Here is a 12,868-nt window from a genome sequence, read left to right on the forward strand (position 1 = left end):
GGGAGCAGGGTGATAAGATGCAGAGGGCACCCCTGCTTTAAGGAGAGATACAGAGGGAAAGTCATGAATTGCTACTTGCTGCGTGCCCCTGGGAAATGGCTCAGCCTCTCTGAGCTTTTGCTTTCTCATCTGCTACTACTACTTCCCAGAACTGTGTTTAGGGTTTGATAATCTGACACACACAAGGGTTCTGGTGCACCAATAGCCAGCGCTCCATAAATACCACCCCAATTCCTTCGTTCTTCCTCTCTGCTCCTGCCCTGAATGAAAGAAGCGCATGTTTTCAATAGCATTGGGGGTCACAGGAGAGGGAAACTCTGCCTGCTGAGAAGAGAAAAGAGTCTATAATAGTCAAACCCATGGTTCTCAAGCCCGAATGAGCAGCAGAATCTCCTGGAGAATTTGTTGAAATCCAGCCAGCTGTGCGCTGTCTTAGAGTTTCTGCGGTCAGGTCGGGCGAGGAGGTGGCAAGGATTTGTGTTTCTAACAAGTTCCCAGTTGAGGCTGCTGTTGCTGGTCCAGGGACCACACATTGAAAACCACTGCCCAAGGTCTGTGGGAAAGTTAAGTCTTGGAGGAGAAAGCATGTTGAACTGCCTGTCCTTGAAGGTAGGCATTTAAATCCTCGAGTGCCCACACACTGGGACCCAGCCCTTGCGGGAGAGCCACTCAGAGCAGCATTGGAAAAACGATCCTACGGGGTCCTTCCTGAATTAGCATCAACAGCAAACACTCTGCAGTCATACTGTCAGGTGTGTAGCCCTGGGCAAGCTACTTAACCACTCCCGGCCTTTGCCTTTCTCGAAGATCGGCTGTTCAGTGATTAAATATGTTAATATTTGGAGAGCCCTTAGAATGGCGCCTGGCACTTAGTAGACACCATGGAAACGTTTGTTAAATTTAATTTTATTGCAGTAAGAACACTTAACATGAGGTCTACCCTCTTAACAGAATTTTAAGTGCACAATACAGTCTTGTCAACTATGGGCATAATGTTGTTCAGTAGATTTCTAGAACTTACTCATCTTGCTTAACTGAAACTTTATGCTCATTGGTTACCGACTCTCCATCTTCTCCTCCCCCAACACCTGGCAACCACTAGTCCATTCTCTGACTGCACGAGTTTGACTATTTTAGACAGCTCATGTCAGTGGAACCGTGCAGTATTTGTCTCTCCGTGACTGGCTTATTTCACTCAGTATAATGTCCTCAGGGTTCATCTACATTGTCACACATTGCAGAATTTCCTTCTGTTTTAGCTGAATCATATTCCATTGCACGTATCTACCACATTTTCTTTATCCATTCTTCTGTCCCTGGACATTTAGGCTGTCCTACATCTCGGCTATTGTGAATAATGCTGCAACGAACATAGGAGCGCTAATATCTCTTTGAGATCTTGATTTCAGTTCTTTTGAATCAATATCCGGAAGTGGGATGGCTGGGTCATGTGGTAGTTCCATCTCTAATTTTTTGAGGAACCTGCATGCTGCTTTCCATCGTGGCTGCACCATCTTGCATTCCCACCAAGAGTATATGAGGGTTCCATTTTTTCCACATCCTTGCCAATGCTTGTCTTCTGTGGTTTTTTTTGATAATGTCTACCCTAACAGATGTGAAGTGATATCTCATTGTGGTTTTGATTTGCATTTCCCTGATGGTTAGTGACAGTGAGCATCTTTTCATGTACCTGTTGGCCATTTGTAAGTCTTCTTTGAAGAAATCTCTTGAAGTCTTTAGCCCATTTTTTAATTGGGTTGTTAGGATTTTTTGCTATTGAATTTGTGGGAGTTCCTTATATATTTTGGAAATCAGCCCCTTATCAGATATATGGTTTGCAATTATTTTCTCCCATTGTGTAGGTTTCCTTTCCCTCTGTTGATTGTTTCCTTTCCTGGGCAGAAGCTTTTTAGTTCGATGTGGTCCCACTTGTCTATTTTTGCCTTTGTTGCCTGTGCTTCTGGTGTCATATCCATGAAATCATTTCCAAGACCAATATCATGAAGAGTTTCCCCTATGTTTTCTTCTAGGTGTTTTACAGTTTCAGATCTTACAATTAAGCCTTTAGTCAATTTTCAGTTGACTTTTGTGTATAGTGTAAATAAGGATCAGTTTCATTCTTTTGCACGTGGATATCCAGTTTTCCCAACACCACTTGTAGAAAAGATTATCCTTTTCCCATTGTGCATTCTTGGCACCCTTGTCAAAGGCCAGTTACCTGTATATGACTGGATTTATTTCTGGGCTCGGTATTCTGTTCCATAGATCTATATATCTAGCTTTATGCTAGCACTGTACTGTTTTAATTACTGTAGCTTTGTAATGTACTTTGAAATCAGGAAGTGTGATACCTCCAGCTTCGTTCTTCTTTCTCAAAATTGATTTGGCTATTCAGGGGGAAATATTTGTTACAAGAAATAAAATATTGGTTTAGACAAGTCGCTAAAGTTCTATGAAGTTAGGTTTATTTTGTTTACCTGTAAATAAAAAGATGACTTACTTCATGAGTTTGTTGGGATGATAAAGAGACAATGAATGTATAGCTTAGGGATGGGCTCACTCCGTCAACAGCAACTGTCTTTCCCAGGCACTACCTGGCTTTTCTGATGGCACATGTCACCCCAGGGAACTGAGCATAAAACCCAGTCCTGGAAAAATAGCCATATGCGTCCTTCCTGAATTCCTGTGGGCTGTGTCTTATTTCAGAGCTCTCCTGGAGCAGGGGAAGGCCACGGTGCCCCGTCTGGCAGAAAGACTTACCACCGAGCTCATCTCGCACATCAACGTGAGTCAAGGGGTTGGGTGGCCAGTTATCAACATCGCAGGTGCCCAAGTCTCTCTCTGGGTCATGAGTTGGCTACGACATCCACTGAACTGCCCTAAGCAGCACATTCTGGAAACCAAACCGCTCTTGGTCAGACGCTCCCAGGAGAGTTTTGGAAAAAGGGAAACAAAATCAGGCAGTGGAAAAAGCCACACACCAAGTTAGCAAAGTTTTCTATTTTTAATAGATTGTCAATGCTTCACAGTATAAAAAAAATCTTCCCAACCTCAAACTTGTGAGAAATAAATGTTCAGTTTTCACTAATTCTCAAAAAGGGAAACCAAAGTTCTCGTGATGTCGTTAAAGATAGGAGAACTGGTTTCGGGCTTCTTGAGAAATAGAATATTCGTAGTGTTTGCCTGAACTTCGTGCGTGAGGATGAACAACATGGGAAGATGGAAGATTGGCCCTTAGAGCAGAGCTGCTCCCAGAGCCTGGATTCCAGTCCATGCTGAATTGGGTCAGACAAAAGCAATGAATTCTTTTGAGCCGTGAAACACATATTCAAAAAATATTTGGTTGGAAGGGGCCAGTGGTTCTTAAACTGTAGTGTGCACCAGACTCGCCTGGAAAGTTTATTTAAACTCAGACTGCTCAGAATTTCTGAGCGTAGTAGGTCTAGGGTGGGGCCCACGACTGTGCGCTTCTGACTTCCCAGGTGCCCCAGGGAACACACTTAGAGGAGTACCAATTCCAGAGGAATCCCCATGGACTGCAGGAGAGGGCTTTGACAGATACGTCCCTGTCTCACTGAGAAGAACATCTTTTTTGCAAAATGAAGTTGCATTTTGATAACTTTTTCTGATAACATATTTCTCAAACATTTAATATTGTACATTAAAAGTTGAATCTAAAATTTGCAATAAAGTAATTTCAAAAATTTATGTCAAGATTCAATTATGATAGGGATAATTTGAAACATCAGGGAAAAATTTAATACCTTTCTACCTATAGATTAAAAAAGAAAAAGAGTCTGTGCGACCTTAGCAACTTCTTGGTATGCTAATCCATGAACTGCCTCAGAATCCCTGGGCACTCATCCTGCCTGGCTGGCTGCAAGGACCTCGTTCGCCAAAGCAGCAGTTGAGGCTGCTGCTCACTCAGGTGTCTTCACGAGCTGGGGGATGCTGAGCCAGGTGCGAATTAGAACTCCGCCATTTACTTGCTCAGCGATGATATGCAAGCAATTTGCCTCTCTGAGCCTTGGGGTCCTTTCTCATGAAAAGGAGGCAGTAAAGCCAGGTGCTTTGTACCGTAGTATGGGGCTTCGCTGAGATGTGGAGATGCTTGGAATGATGCTTGGCTCAGAGACAGCCCTCCGTGGTGCCCTCTGCCTCCTTCCTTCTCCTCATCTTCATTATTATCATCAGCATTGTTGAGTGGGTGGGATCATACTCAGCCTGACATCAACACCCAAGACTTATCCTTGACCGAAGTACCATTTATCAGTTTATAATACTCAAAAAATTATCACCAACAGAACGTTTTACTCAAGAAATCTTACATTATATTCAAGTGTACTTGTTCTCTAAATACAAAGCATCGAGCCAAACCAGACAAAAACCAAAAACTGGCCATCACCCGATTCCTCCCCACTCCGGTCACATAACGGTTCTGCACCAGATCCTTCAAGCTGGTGTGCACACCCACCGCAGGCAGAGCCCTCCTCGGACTCCTTAACAGGCCTCCATCTTATCAAGCTTCAAACAATAATAGAAATTCCACCTCCTGTTGGATGCTTTCAAATGGGATTCTGCCCAGATACCTAAGAAATCCGTCAGTTAATATCATCGGGCTGCACAGTTTCATTGTTTGCTATTGTTTTGTTCAGAAATCACTTCCGTTGTTGGATAACCAAATAAGGGAGAGCCACCAGAGGGCGACAGAGGAGCTGCGCCAGTGTGGCGCCAGCATCCCCAGCAACGAAGCTGATAAAATGTTCTTTCTGATTGAGGTGAGCATTACCAGGGACTCCATGTGATACTCAGGCACAGAAGCTGGGCTGTCTGTCACCAGATCCCTGTAGATGGCTACTTCCTTCCTGGTGGCCCAGCACATCTTAAGGTGGCCCTCGAGATGGCCAGCAGAGCTGCCTTGTCCCACCTGAGAGATGATGTGGTTGGGTGGGGATCTGAGCTCCTGGCAGCCCCCAGCCCCAAACACCACACCCTGCTGCCCCAGGTCCCCGCTCCTTTTATGTGATTGTAGCACAGACTTATGACTTTATCTCATTTTCAGAAAATTAAACTGTTTAATCAAGACATTGAGAAGTTAAAAGAAGGAGAAGAAATCGTAAAGGAGAAAGAGACCCGCCTGTGTAACAAAATCAGAGAGGAGTTTAAAATCTGGATACTCGTACTTGCAGAAAATATTGAAAAAGGTAAGTCCTGGGACAGGGCTCCACCTAAAAGTGTGTCATATTTACCAAGACCAGAAGTGACTTCTGGCAATAAAAAGTGTGCAAAGAGCTGAACATGCTCACACAGAAGACTGTGGGCCCCTTGGTAATCTACAACTGCTTCCCAGCCATCAAGACCCTTCGCCCTGCAGCGTTGCCCTCCCCAACTCAACAGAAGACAATTCCACTGCCTCTCACTTGCTTCTTGCTTCTCTGTTTTGAGGCTAGACAATTCCACTTACTCCATTCCCCCTTCTCTTCATCTCTCATCCAAGACCAGAGAGGTCAATGGTTTGACAAGAACCTTCTTGCTCCGCCTGGCAGAATTCCAACTTCCATTCTGCTCCAGCCCAGAGGCCAGGAGGGTGTGTGTGCATGCGCACGCGTGTGAGTGCATGTTGTATCTTTGTTTGCTTTGGCACTTGATAAAAACAGCATTATTCACTCCCGTGGTAAGGGGCCTCCAGTGTAGTCTGGAAGTATTCCTGGGAGATCTGTAAGTGCTATAGGAATTTTTGTTTCTATTTTCATTTAACTAATCAGATTTTTTTCCTACGAATTAAAAAGACTAAACTTTTCTCTCAAGGTGATGACTCTCAATTGAAACACATTTTCACAGAATAAGATTTTTGTTTCTTGAAACTCAGCATTTCTCAAACTGGCATTATCAGACCGTGAATATTTTTTTTCATTACGACAAAACTCTGTTTAGAAACACTGCCATAGGGTGCAGTGGGTAAGCAAGACTTTAAAAGAAAATATTCCTGCCTTTAAAATATCTTTGGAATTATTAGAATTTACCGTGGTGGTTTGTTTTCTGTGGCAGTTAAAAATATTATGAGTCAAGAAGTCTCAAAATATGAAAAGCAGTATCGTGGCAAAGAACTCTCCGGATTTGTCAGCTACAAGACATTCGAGACCATCGTGCAGCAGTACATCGAACAGCTGGTCGACCCCGCGCTCGTCATGCTCCAGAAGGTCGAAGGTGAGGAGCCCTCCCGAGTGCCTTTCAAGTCACTGTCCCCACCACCTTCCAGAGGGCTCAGTGCCTCAGAGGCAAAGATTGGAAGGGAATTAGCAAATAGCCTGCAGATCTTCTTTGCGCATTTTGAGGGGAGAATGAGAATGCCCATGAGTTTTGTCCAATTTTACGTAACCCTCCATGCAGCTATGGGAGGCATAGTCAGATGCTAACCCTGGAGAAAACACCCACTTCATGAAAGGACAGGAGCTTGATAGGACCCGCTCAGGATGGGTGGTGACAGTAGGTTTCCTGTCTCCCTGGCATTACGTACCATCCCTTCCTTATCTCTTGGTCTGCAGATCTGGGGAGCTCAGCTCTAGAATGGAGTCAGTGTATCATGATTTAATTTCTCCTCCTTGTGTCTTTAACTCATTTTATTCCTGCTTGCAATTTACTGATGTCTTGTTCTTTCTCTGGTCAGAAATTGTCCGGCAAACTTTCATCAACACAGCCAGAACACATTTTGGCGAATTTTCCAACCTTAATCAGATAGCCCAGGTAAGCACCCACAGGTTACTTGCTGGTCATCTCTACTACTGGCTGATTTATCTGGGTCTAACCTTTCAAAGAAGTTGGATAGTCACTGTCCTTTGGAAATACGTGGCCAGGGCTATAATTTCAGGTTTGCTGGGCTGGCGACTCCAGAAGCATCCGCCATTTTGCTTTGCTCGGGAGTCGGTCTGTACGCAATGGGAGAAATGGAACAATGCACAGGGGCTGGTTATCTTTTCTGCCTAGTCTTCTGCAGCATAGCAGGCCCTAGGCTTGGTGATGGTATCCTGAACATATGACCCTATCTAGTGATTGGTTGGTATTTTGAATCTTTTTCTAGCACAAAGAACGGCATTGTCTAGTATTCCTAGTCCAAAATTTCTATAAGTTTGACTTAAAAATAGTGCCATAGCTATGTGAGTTTCCACTTAGCAACTTAGAAACTCTTTCCTGGATCCCTCTCTCAGTAAAGGGAAGAGGGGCTATTCCGGCTCCCACCTTGGCTCTAGGTAAAAATCCTCTTCTGCCCAGGCTTAGGCTGACGGGTCAGACTCTCATTCCACAACGCAGGTGAGCAAGAAAAAGAATTCCTGTCATTTCACCATAACATAACTATTTCTCCTTTCATCTCTTTTGCCAGTTGTTGACAGCTTAATCTCACTCTGACCCCTCCAACTTTCCCAAGGGCTGTGTCTGAGTCCTGGGGTGACTCATCATGGGATGGGTGACATGCCTGGTCCTCGATTGCCAATTCTCCAGGCTGGTGGCTTCCAAGATGTACACCATCCTTCCCAAGCCTCAGCAGTTGGCCCCCTGGGTCCCCAGTGTTCCTGACAGCAGGGCTGGATCTGCTGAGCTCTTCCCCAGCCCTGACAGGGCACCGGAGCACGCTGCAGCAAGCACACGCCGAAATGGGGCCAAAGAAACTCCAGGACCCACCAAGGGCCTCCATCCCTTTGCGCTGTCCTTGGATAGCTAAGAAGTCTTGGCACAGCTCCCTATATCACGCTGGGGCTCAGAGCTCTCCGGGGCCTCCAGCCCCCACCCTCCCCTCCACCATGTCACTCCTCTTGGGAAGTGCCACACAGACCATTTCTGCTCTAAGGCCCCAAACCTACGAGGGGATTTGCCATACACATTGCCATTTACCACATACCCTCCGAAAAAGAAGAAAAAGCAGCCCCCTGTGAAACTCACAGGCCCTGTCTCTCTCTCAAACCACTGTCTCTGCCTTCAGTGTGCCAAAGTCTGTTTGAAACTCAAAAGCCAGGAAGTGACTCCCTCCACCATGTCATCCCTTCCTTTCCCAGACTGCCTTTGACTGTGTGGGTGACACAGGAGTCACAGGATTTCTGGGAAACGAAAATATCAAGCTGTCATCGCGCTGTGTTCCTTGGTGCCGGAGTCGTTCTGGAATGGTTGGATTCTAGCCAACTAGAGAGACCAGAGCAATGGATGTAAAAATGCCGACTAAACCACAGCTGAGGAAGCAGAAAGATGGTGGTGGGGGAGGCAGGGGAGGTCAAGGCAGAGAGAAAGAACGGGAGAAGAGAAGGCGGGATGGGCAAGTGATGGGGTAGTGTCACAAAATAAGGTTGATGAGGACAAGAAGGAGGGGTGAAGTAGGCACCTTCTGGAAATCACCATTAAAGTCTCAGGCCTTCTTTGACCTCAAATTATCTTTAATTCTGTGTTCAACATAGTAGTATTTCCTAAGTTGACTAAACAACAGGGGGGAAAAAAGGAATGTGTTTCTCTTTCTTATCCAAACAGAGCAAGATTGAGGAGATAAAAACGAGACAAGTGGAAACAGCAGAAAATCTGATCCGACTTCAGTTCAAGATGGAGCAGCTGGTTTTCTGTCAAGACCAGATTTACAGCGTGGTTCTCAGCAAAATCCGAGCAGAGACTTTTAGCGCCAAGGGAACACCTCCACAGAATCTGAAGTTGCCATCGCCTCTTTTAAATGATCTGCCCCAGATTTCCTCCATCACTGAAATCGGGCTCCACCTGAATGCGTATTTCTCGGTGAGTGTGTGGGCGCACAGGTCAGTGAGCTGGCTGAGAGGTGCTTAGCTGAGCGCAGAAGGGAGGGACCACCATGATGCACTAAGCTGTTACTGCTCGTGTATTAGCTCATTTATAATTCTACAGTAACCCTATCAAGCACTTCTAATGAACTTGCCCCAAATCAGATTTTCAATGTGGCAGAGCATGTACTCAGAATTAATTCCTACCCCAAAGCTCTTTATATTGTATGCTCTGCATGAATTGCAAAATTACTATTATCAGAACACAGCAAAACGCAAGACGCACTAACTTTACTGTTTATTAATTTAGCTTTCCTGGATGTTCAGAAGGCATTCAGCTCTTGAAGTGCCTCAAACTCACCAGCTCCACCAAACAGGAGTGAAAATTCCTTTCCCTTGATTTTGTGACATGGTTTCCAACCCTCCATCCATGGGCTGAAGAATTAGGGTGCATAGAAAGGAAGATAGCTTTTAAACTGCAAAGAAGCCCGACTCCTGAAGCCTTTTCTTAGTGAGAATAGAAAGTAGAGTACCCAGGGGTGGGGTCCCCTGTCAGGCAAACTGGACGTGCTGATGAAGAGAGGGAAGCGTTGAAACAGGTCCCGATCTGCTCCAGAAGGGAGCGGGGCCATCATGGGGCCAGGAAGTCTCAACGGGAGGTGAAGTCGTTGGAGGGGGGACTTCCTGGAAAGGCGAGGATGCCCAGAAGGGGTTATGGGTTTGCTACCCCACCACGTGGGTTCTTAGTGCCAGAGGAAATACCTGGGTAGTAAAAATCAGGCAACCCAAATGGAACGTTCCTGTGGTTTGATCCTGATCCCCGGGGTAGGGGTGGATGGGACCACCAGGATGGGACCACATGGACGTGGCCAACCCACTCTTCTTACCCTCCTCTTCCAGGAAACCAGCCAGCGTCTTGCCAACCAGATCCCATTCATAATCCAGTATTTTATGCTGCAAGACAATAGCGACTGTTTGCAGAAAGCCATGATGCAGTTACTGTACGAAAAAGAGCACTATTCTTGGATGCTTCAAGAACAGAGCGAGACCTCCACCAAGAGAAGATTCCTGAAGCAGAAAATTTACCGGCTCGCTCAGGCACGGCAAGCTCTCTTTAAATTCTCCAGTTAAAAGGGGGTAGATACATGGAAGGGCAGCAGCACTTTTGGGATTTTTCTTATGTGTGTTCGTTCTAAGGGAAGGCGGTACAAGAAGCGGCTTCTCCTTTGGGGCCAGACTTTCCTGTTGCTATTGGGGCCCATCTTCTCCGTACTACACTCAGCACCAGAGTTCATATCTAAAGTCCACATGCACTCAGAGCTGTCACCTCTGCTGGGAGGTCTTCCCCAACCTCCACGTAGAGGTGGCTCTCCGAGTCCTTTTTTTTTTTTTTTTTTTTTGCTGAGGAAGATTAGCCCTGAGCTAACATCTGTGCCAATCATCCTCCACTTTATATGTGGGTCACCACCACAGAACGGCTGATGAGTGGTGTAGGTCTGCGCCCAGGATCCAAACCCACAAACCCAGGCCATGAAATTGGAGCACACCAAACTTAACCACTATGCCATGGGGCTGTGTTAATTTGTCTCCCTCCACACACCCTCCATTAGATTTTGAGACCCTGGAGGGATAAGGTCAGTATCGTATTCTTCTTTCGTATTCCCAGAATCTTGCATGGCACCTAGTGCTTGGCAACTACTTAATAAATGATATCTCATTGAACAAATGAATGACGGCTCTGCCTTAACTCTCACTCTGGCTGTTTGGGATGGTGCCCTTCAGCTCGTCACTTTCAGATGAATTCAGTCATGCTACCTGCTTCTTGTGGTTTGTCGTGATCATGTTCCCCAACCCTCCAGGAGAAACGGGCCTCAGTGAAATCAATTTTCATTTGTTTCCCTGGTTGCCATGAGCTCCCATTGCTATGTTAAGTCTTGAAGAGAAATTTAATAAGGAAAAGCCTTCTAAAAAAATATATACAGCTTCACACCCGTGGTCATCTCTACACTGGAGGATTATGGCTAATTTTATTTTCTTCTTCATGCTAAGCTATGCCTACCTCACAGGAATTTTAGCAGGGTTAAGTGAAACCATTTCTACAATCTACCTGTCCCGAAGCAGGCATTCGAAAAGGCCAGCAATTCTTCCCCTCCATCAAAGACCTCTTTTCTCCTTTACCCTCGAGGTCCCTAGAGCAGCCCTCACTTCTAAGGTTCTTCCAGCCAGCTCTTACGTTCAGCTCTTTAATACTTCTTGAGTCAATTTTTTATAGGGTGGTGGATAACACTCCAGCTTCATTCTTTTGCATGTGGATATCCACTTTTTCCAACACCATTGGCTGAAAAGAGATTCTCTTTTCCCCGTTGGTCTTGGCCCTCTTGTCAAAAATCATTTGACCATATATGCAAGAGTTTATTTCTGGGTTCTCCTTTCCGTTCCATTGATCTATGTATCTATCTTTCTGCCAGTACCACACTATTTTGATAGCTGTAGCTTTGTAGTAAGTTTTAAAATCAGGATATGTGAGTCCTCCAGCTTCGTTCTTTTTTGTTGTTGTTTTTGTTTTTGTGAGGAAGTTTTACCCTGAGCGAACATCCGTGCCAATCTTCCTCTACTTTTTGTATGTGGGATGCTGCCACAATGTGGCTCAACCAGCAGTGTGTAGGTCCACACCCAGGATCCAAACCCTCACACCCTTGGCTGCTGAAGCAGAGTACATGAACTCAACCACTATGCCACTAGGTCAGCCCCAACTTTGTTCTGTTTCAGGATTGTTTTGATTACTTGGTGCCCTTGAGATTCCATATGAATTTTAGGGTGGGTTTTTCTCACTCTGCAAAAACTGCCACTGGAATTTTGGTAGGGATTGCATTGAATCTGTAGGTCATGTTGGGAAGTATTCGCATTTAAACAAAGTTGTCTTCCAATCCATGAATATAGGATGTATTTTCTATTTGTTTATGTCTTCTTTAATTGCTTTAAGCCATGTTTTGTAGTTTTCAGTGTAAAAGTCTTTCACTTCCTTGGTTAAGTTAATTTCTAAGTACTTAATTCTTGTTGATGCTATTGTAAACGGAACTGTTTTCTTAATTTCCTTTTCAGATTGTTCATTGTTAGTTTACGGAAATGCAACTGGTTTTTATGTGTTGATTTTTTATCTTGCTACTTTGTTGAATTCCTTCATTAGTCCTAACATTTTTTTGTGTGTGGAATCTTTATGGTTTTCTACATATAAAGTCATATCATCTGTAAAAAGAGATAATTGTACATCTTCCCTTCCAATTTGGATGCCTTTTATTTCTTTATCTTGCTTAATTGCTCAAGCTAGAACTTCTAATACTATGTTACATAAAAGTGGCAAAAGTGAGGATCCTTGTTATATAAAGTTCCCCTGGTTTTAAAGAACTTTTGCAATATTGGAGCTAAAGATTATGAGAAGAACATTTTAAAAACAAAACATTGATCTAAGTTTAGTGCCCCTTACTTTTTTTTTTTTTTAAATTTGGTTCTTCCTCCTCATTTTATGAGTCAGGTCACATAGACAAACAGTCAGTGGTGGAGCTGAAGAGAAGGTTCCCTAGAAGACAGGATCCACTGCTCTTGTTTCATTGTTCTTTATTTAACCTCCAAATTATAAATGCTGTTGTGTAAATAAAGTCTGAGAAAAAGTCTTATGTTGAATGTTTATTCCATTAATTGTATATTTAGAGCATCCCCTAAAAGGTCAATGCATTTCACACATAGGTACACATGCACACAGCCTCAACCAAAGCTTCCCATTTGCCACCTGAGGATGGCCCCCAGAATGGCCCCCAGAACCCAGGTGCCAGGCCTCTAAGGAAGATGCTTGGGGCCTGGTGTATGAGTTTCCTGGAGCTGCTGTAACAAAGTGCCAGAAAGTAGGTGGCTGAAAAGAACAGAAGTTTGTTCTCTCAGTCCTGGAGGCCAGAAGACTGAAGTCAGTTGTTGGCAGGGCTGGTTCCTTCTGGAGCTCTGAGGGAGAATCTGTCCCAGGCCTCTCTCCCAGCTCCTGGTGGCTCCAGCTGTCCTGGGCATTCCCTGGCTTGTAGATGCTTCACTCCCGTCTCTGTCCCATCTGC

At 44.8% G+C, this 12,868-nt stretch overlaps 1 protein-coding gene across 1 annotated transcript in view; it reads left to right on the forward strand.

Moving 5' to 3' along the window:
- MX2 (MX dynamin like GTPase 2) overlaps nucleotides 1–12,439 on the forward strand; it is a 37,693-nt gene extending 25,254 nt beyond the window's left edge. The window contains exons 8-14 of the mRNA XM_005606159.3: nucleotides 2,707–2,785; nucleotides 4,656–4,778; nucleotides 5,063–5,204; nucleotides 6,049–6,207; nucleotides 6,668–6,744; nucleotides 8,512–8,766; nucleotides 9,669–12,439. Coding sequence (XP_005606216.3) covers nucleotides 2,707–2,785; nucleotides 4,656–4,778; nucleotides 5,063–5,204; nucleotides 6,049–6,207; nucleotides 6,668–6,744; nucleotides 8,512–8,766; nucleotides 9,669–9,899 — 1,066 coding nt within the window. The 3' untranslated portion in view covers nucleotides 9,900–12,439. The remainder of the gene's footprint in view (nucleotides 1–2,706; nucleotides 2,786–4,655; nucleotides 4,779–5,062; nucleotides 5,205–6,048; nucleotides 6,208–6,667; nucleotides 6,745–8,511; nucleotides 8,767–9,668) is intronic.
- Nucleotides 12,440–12,868: the final 429 nt, after the last annotated feature.

The sequence above is a fragment of the Equus caballus genome, chromosome 26 (assembly GCF_041296265.1).
Source record: "Equus caballus isolate H_3958 breed thoroughbred chromosome 26, TB-T2T, whole genome shotgun sequence".
NCBI lineage: Eukaryota > Metazoa > Chordata > Mammalia > Perissodactyla > Equidae > Equus > Equus caballus.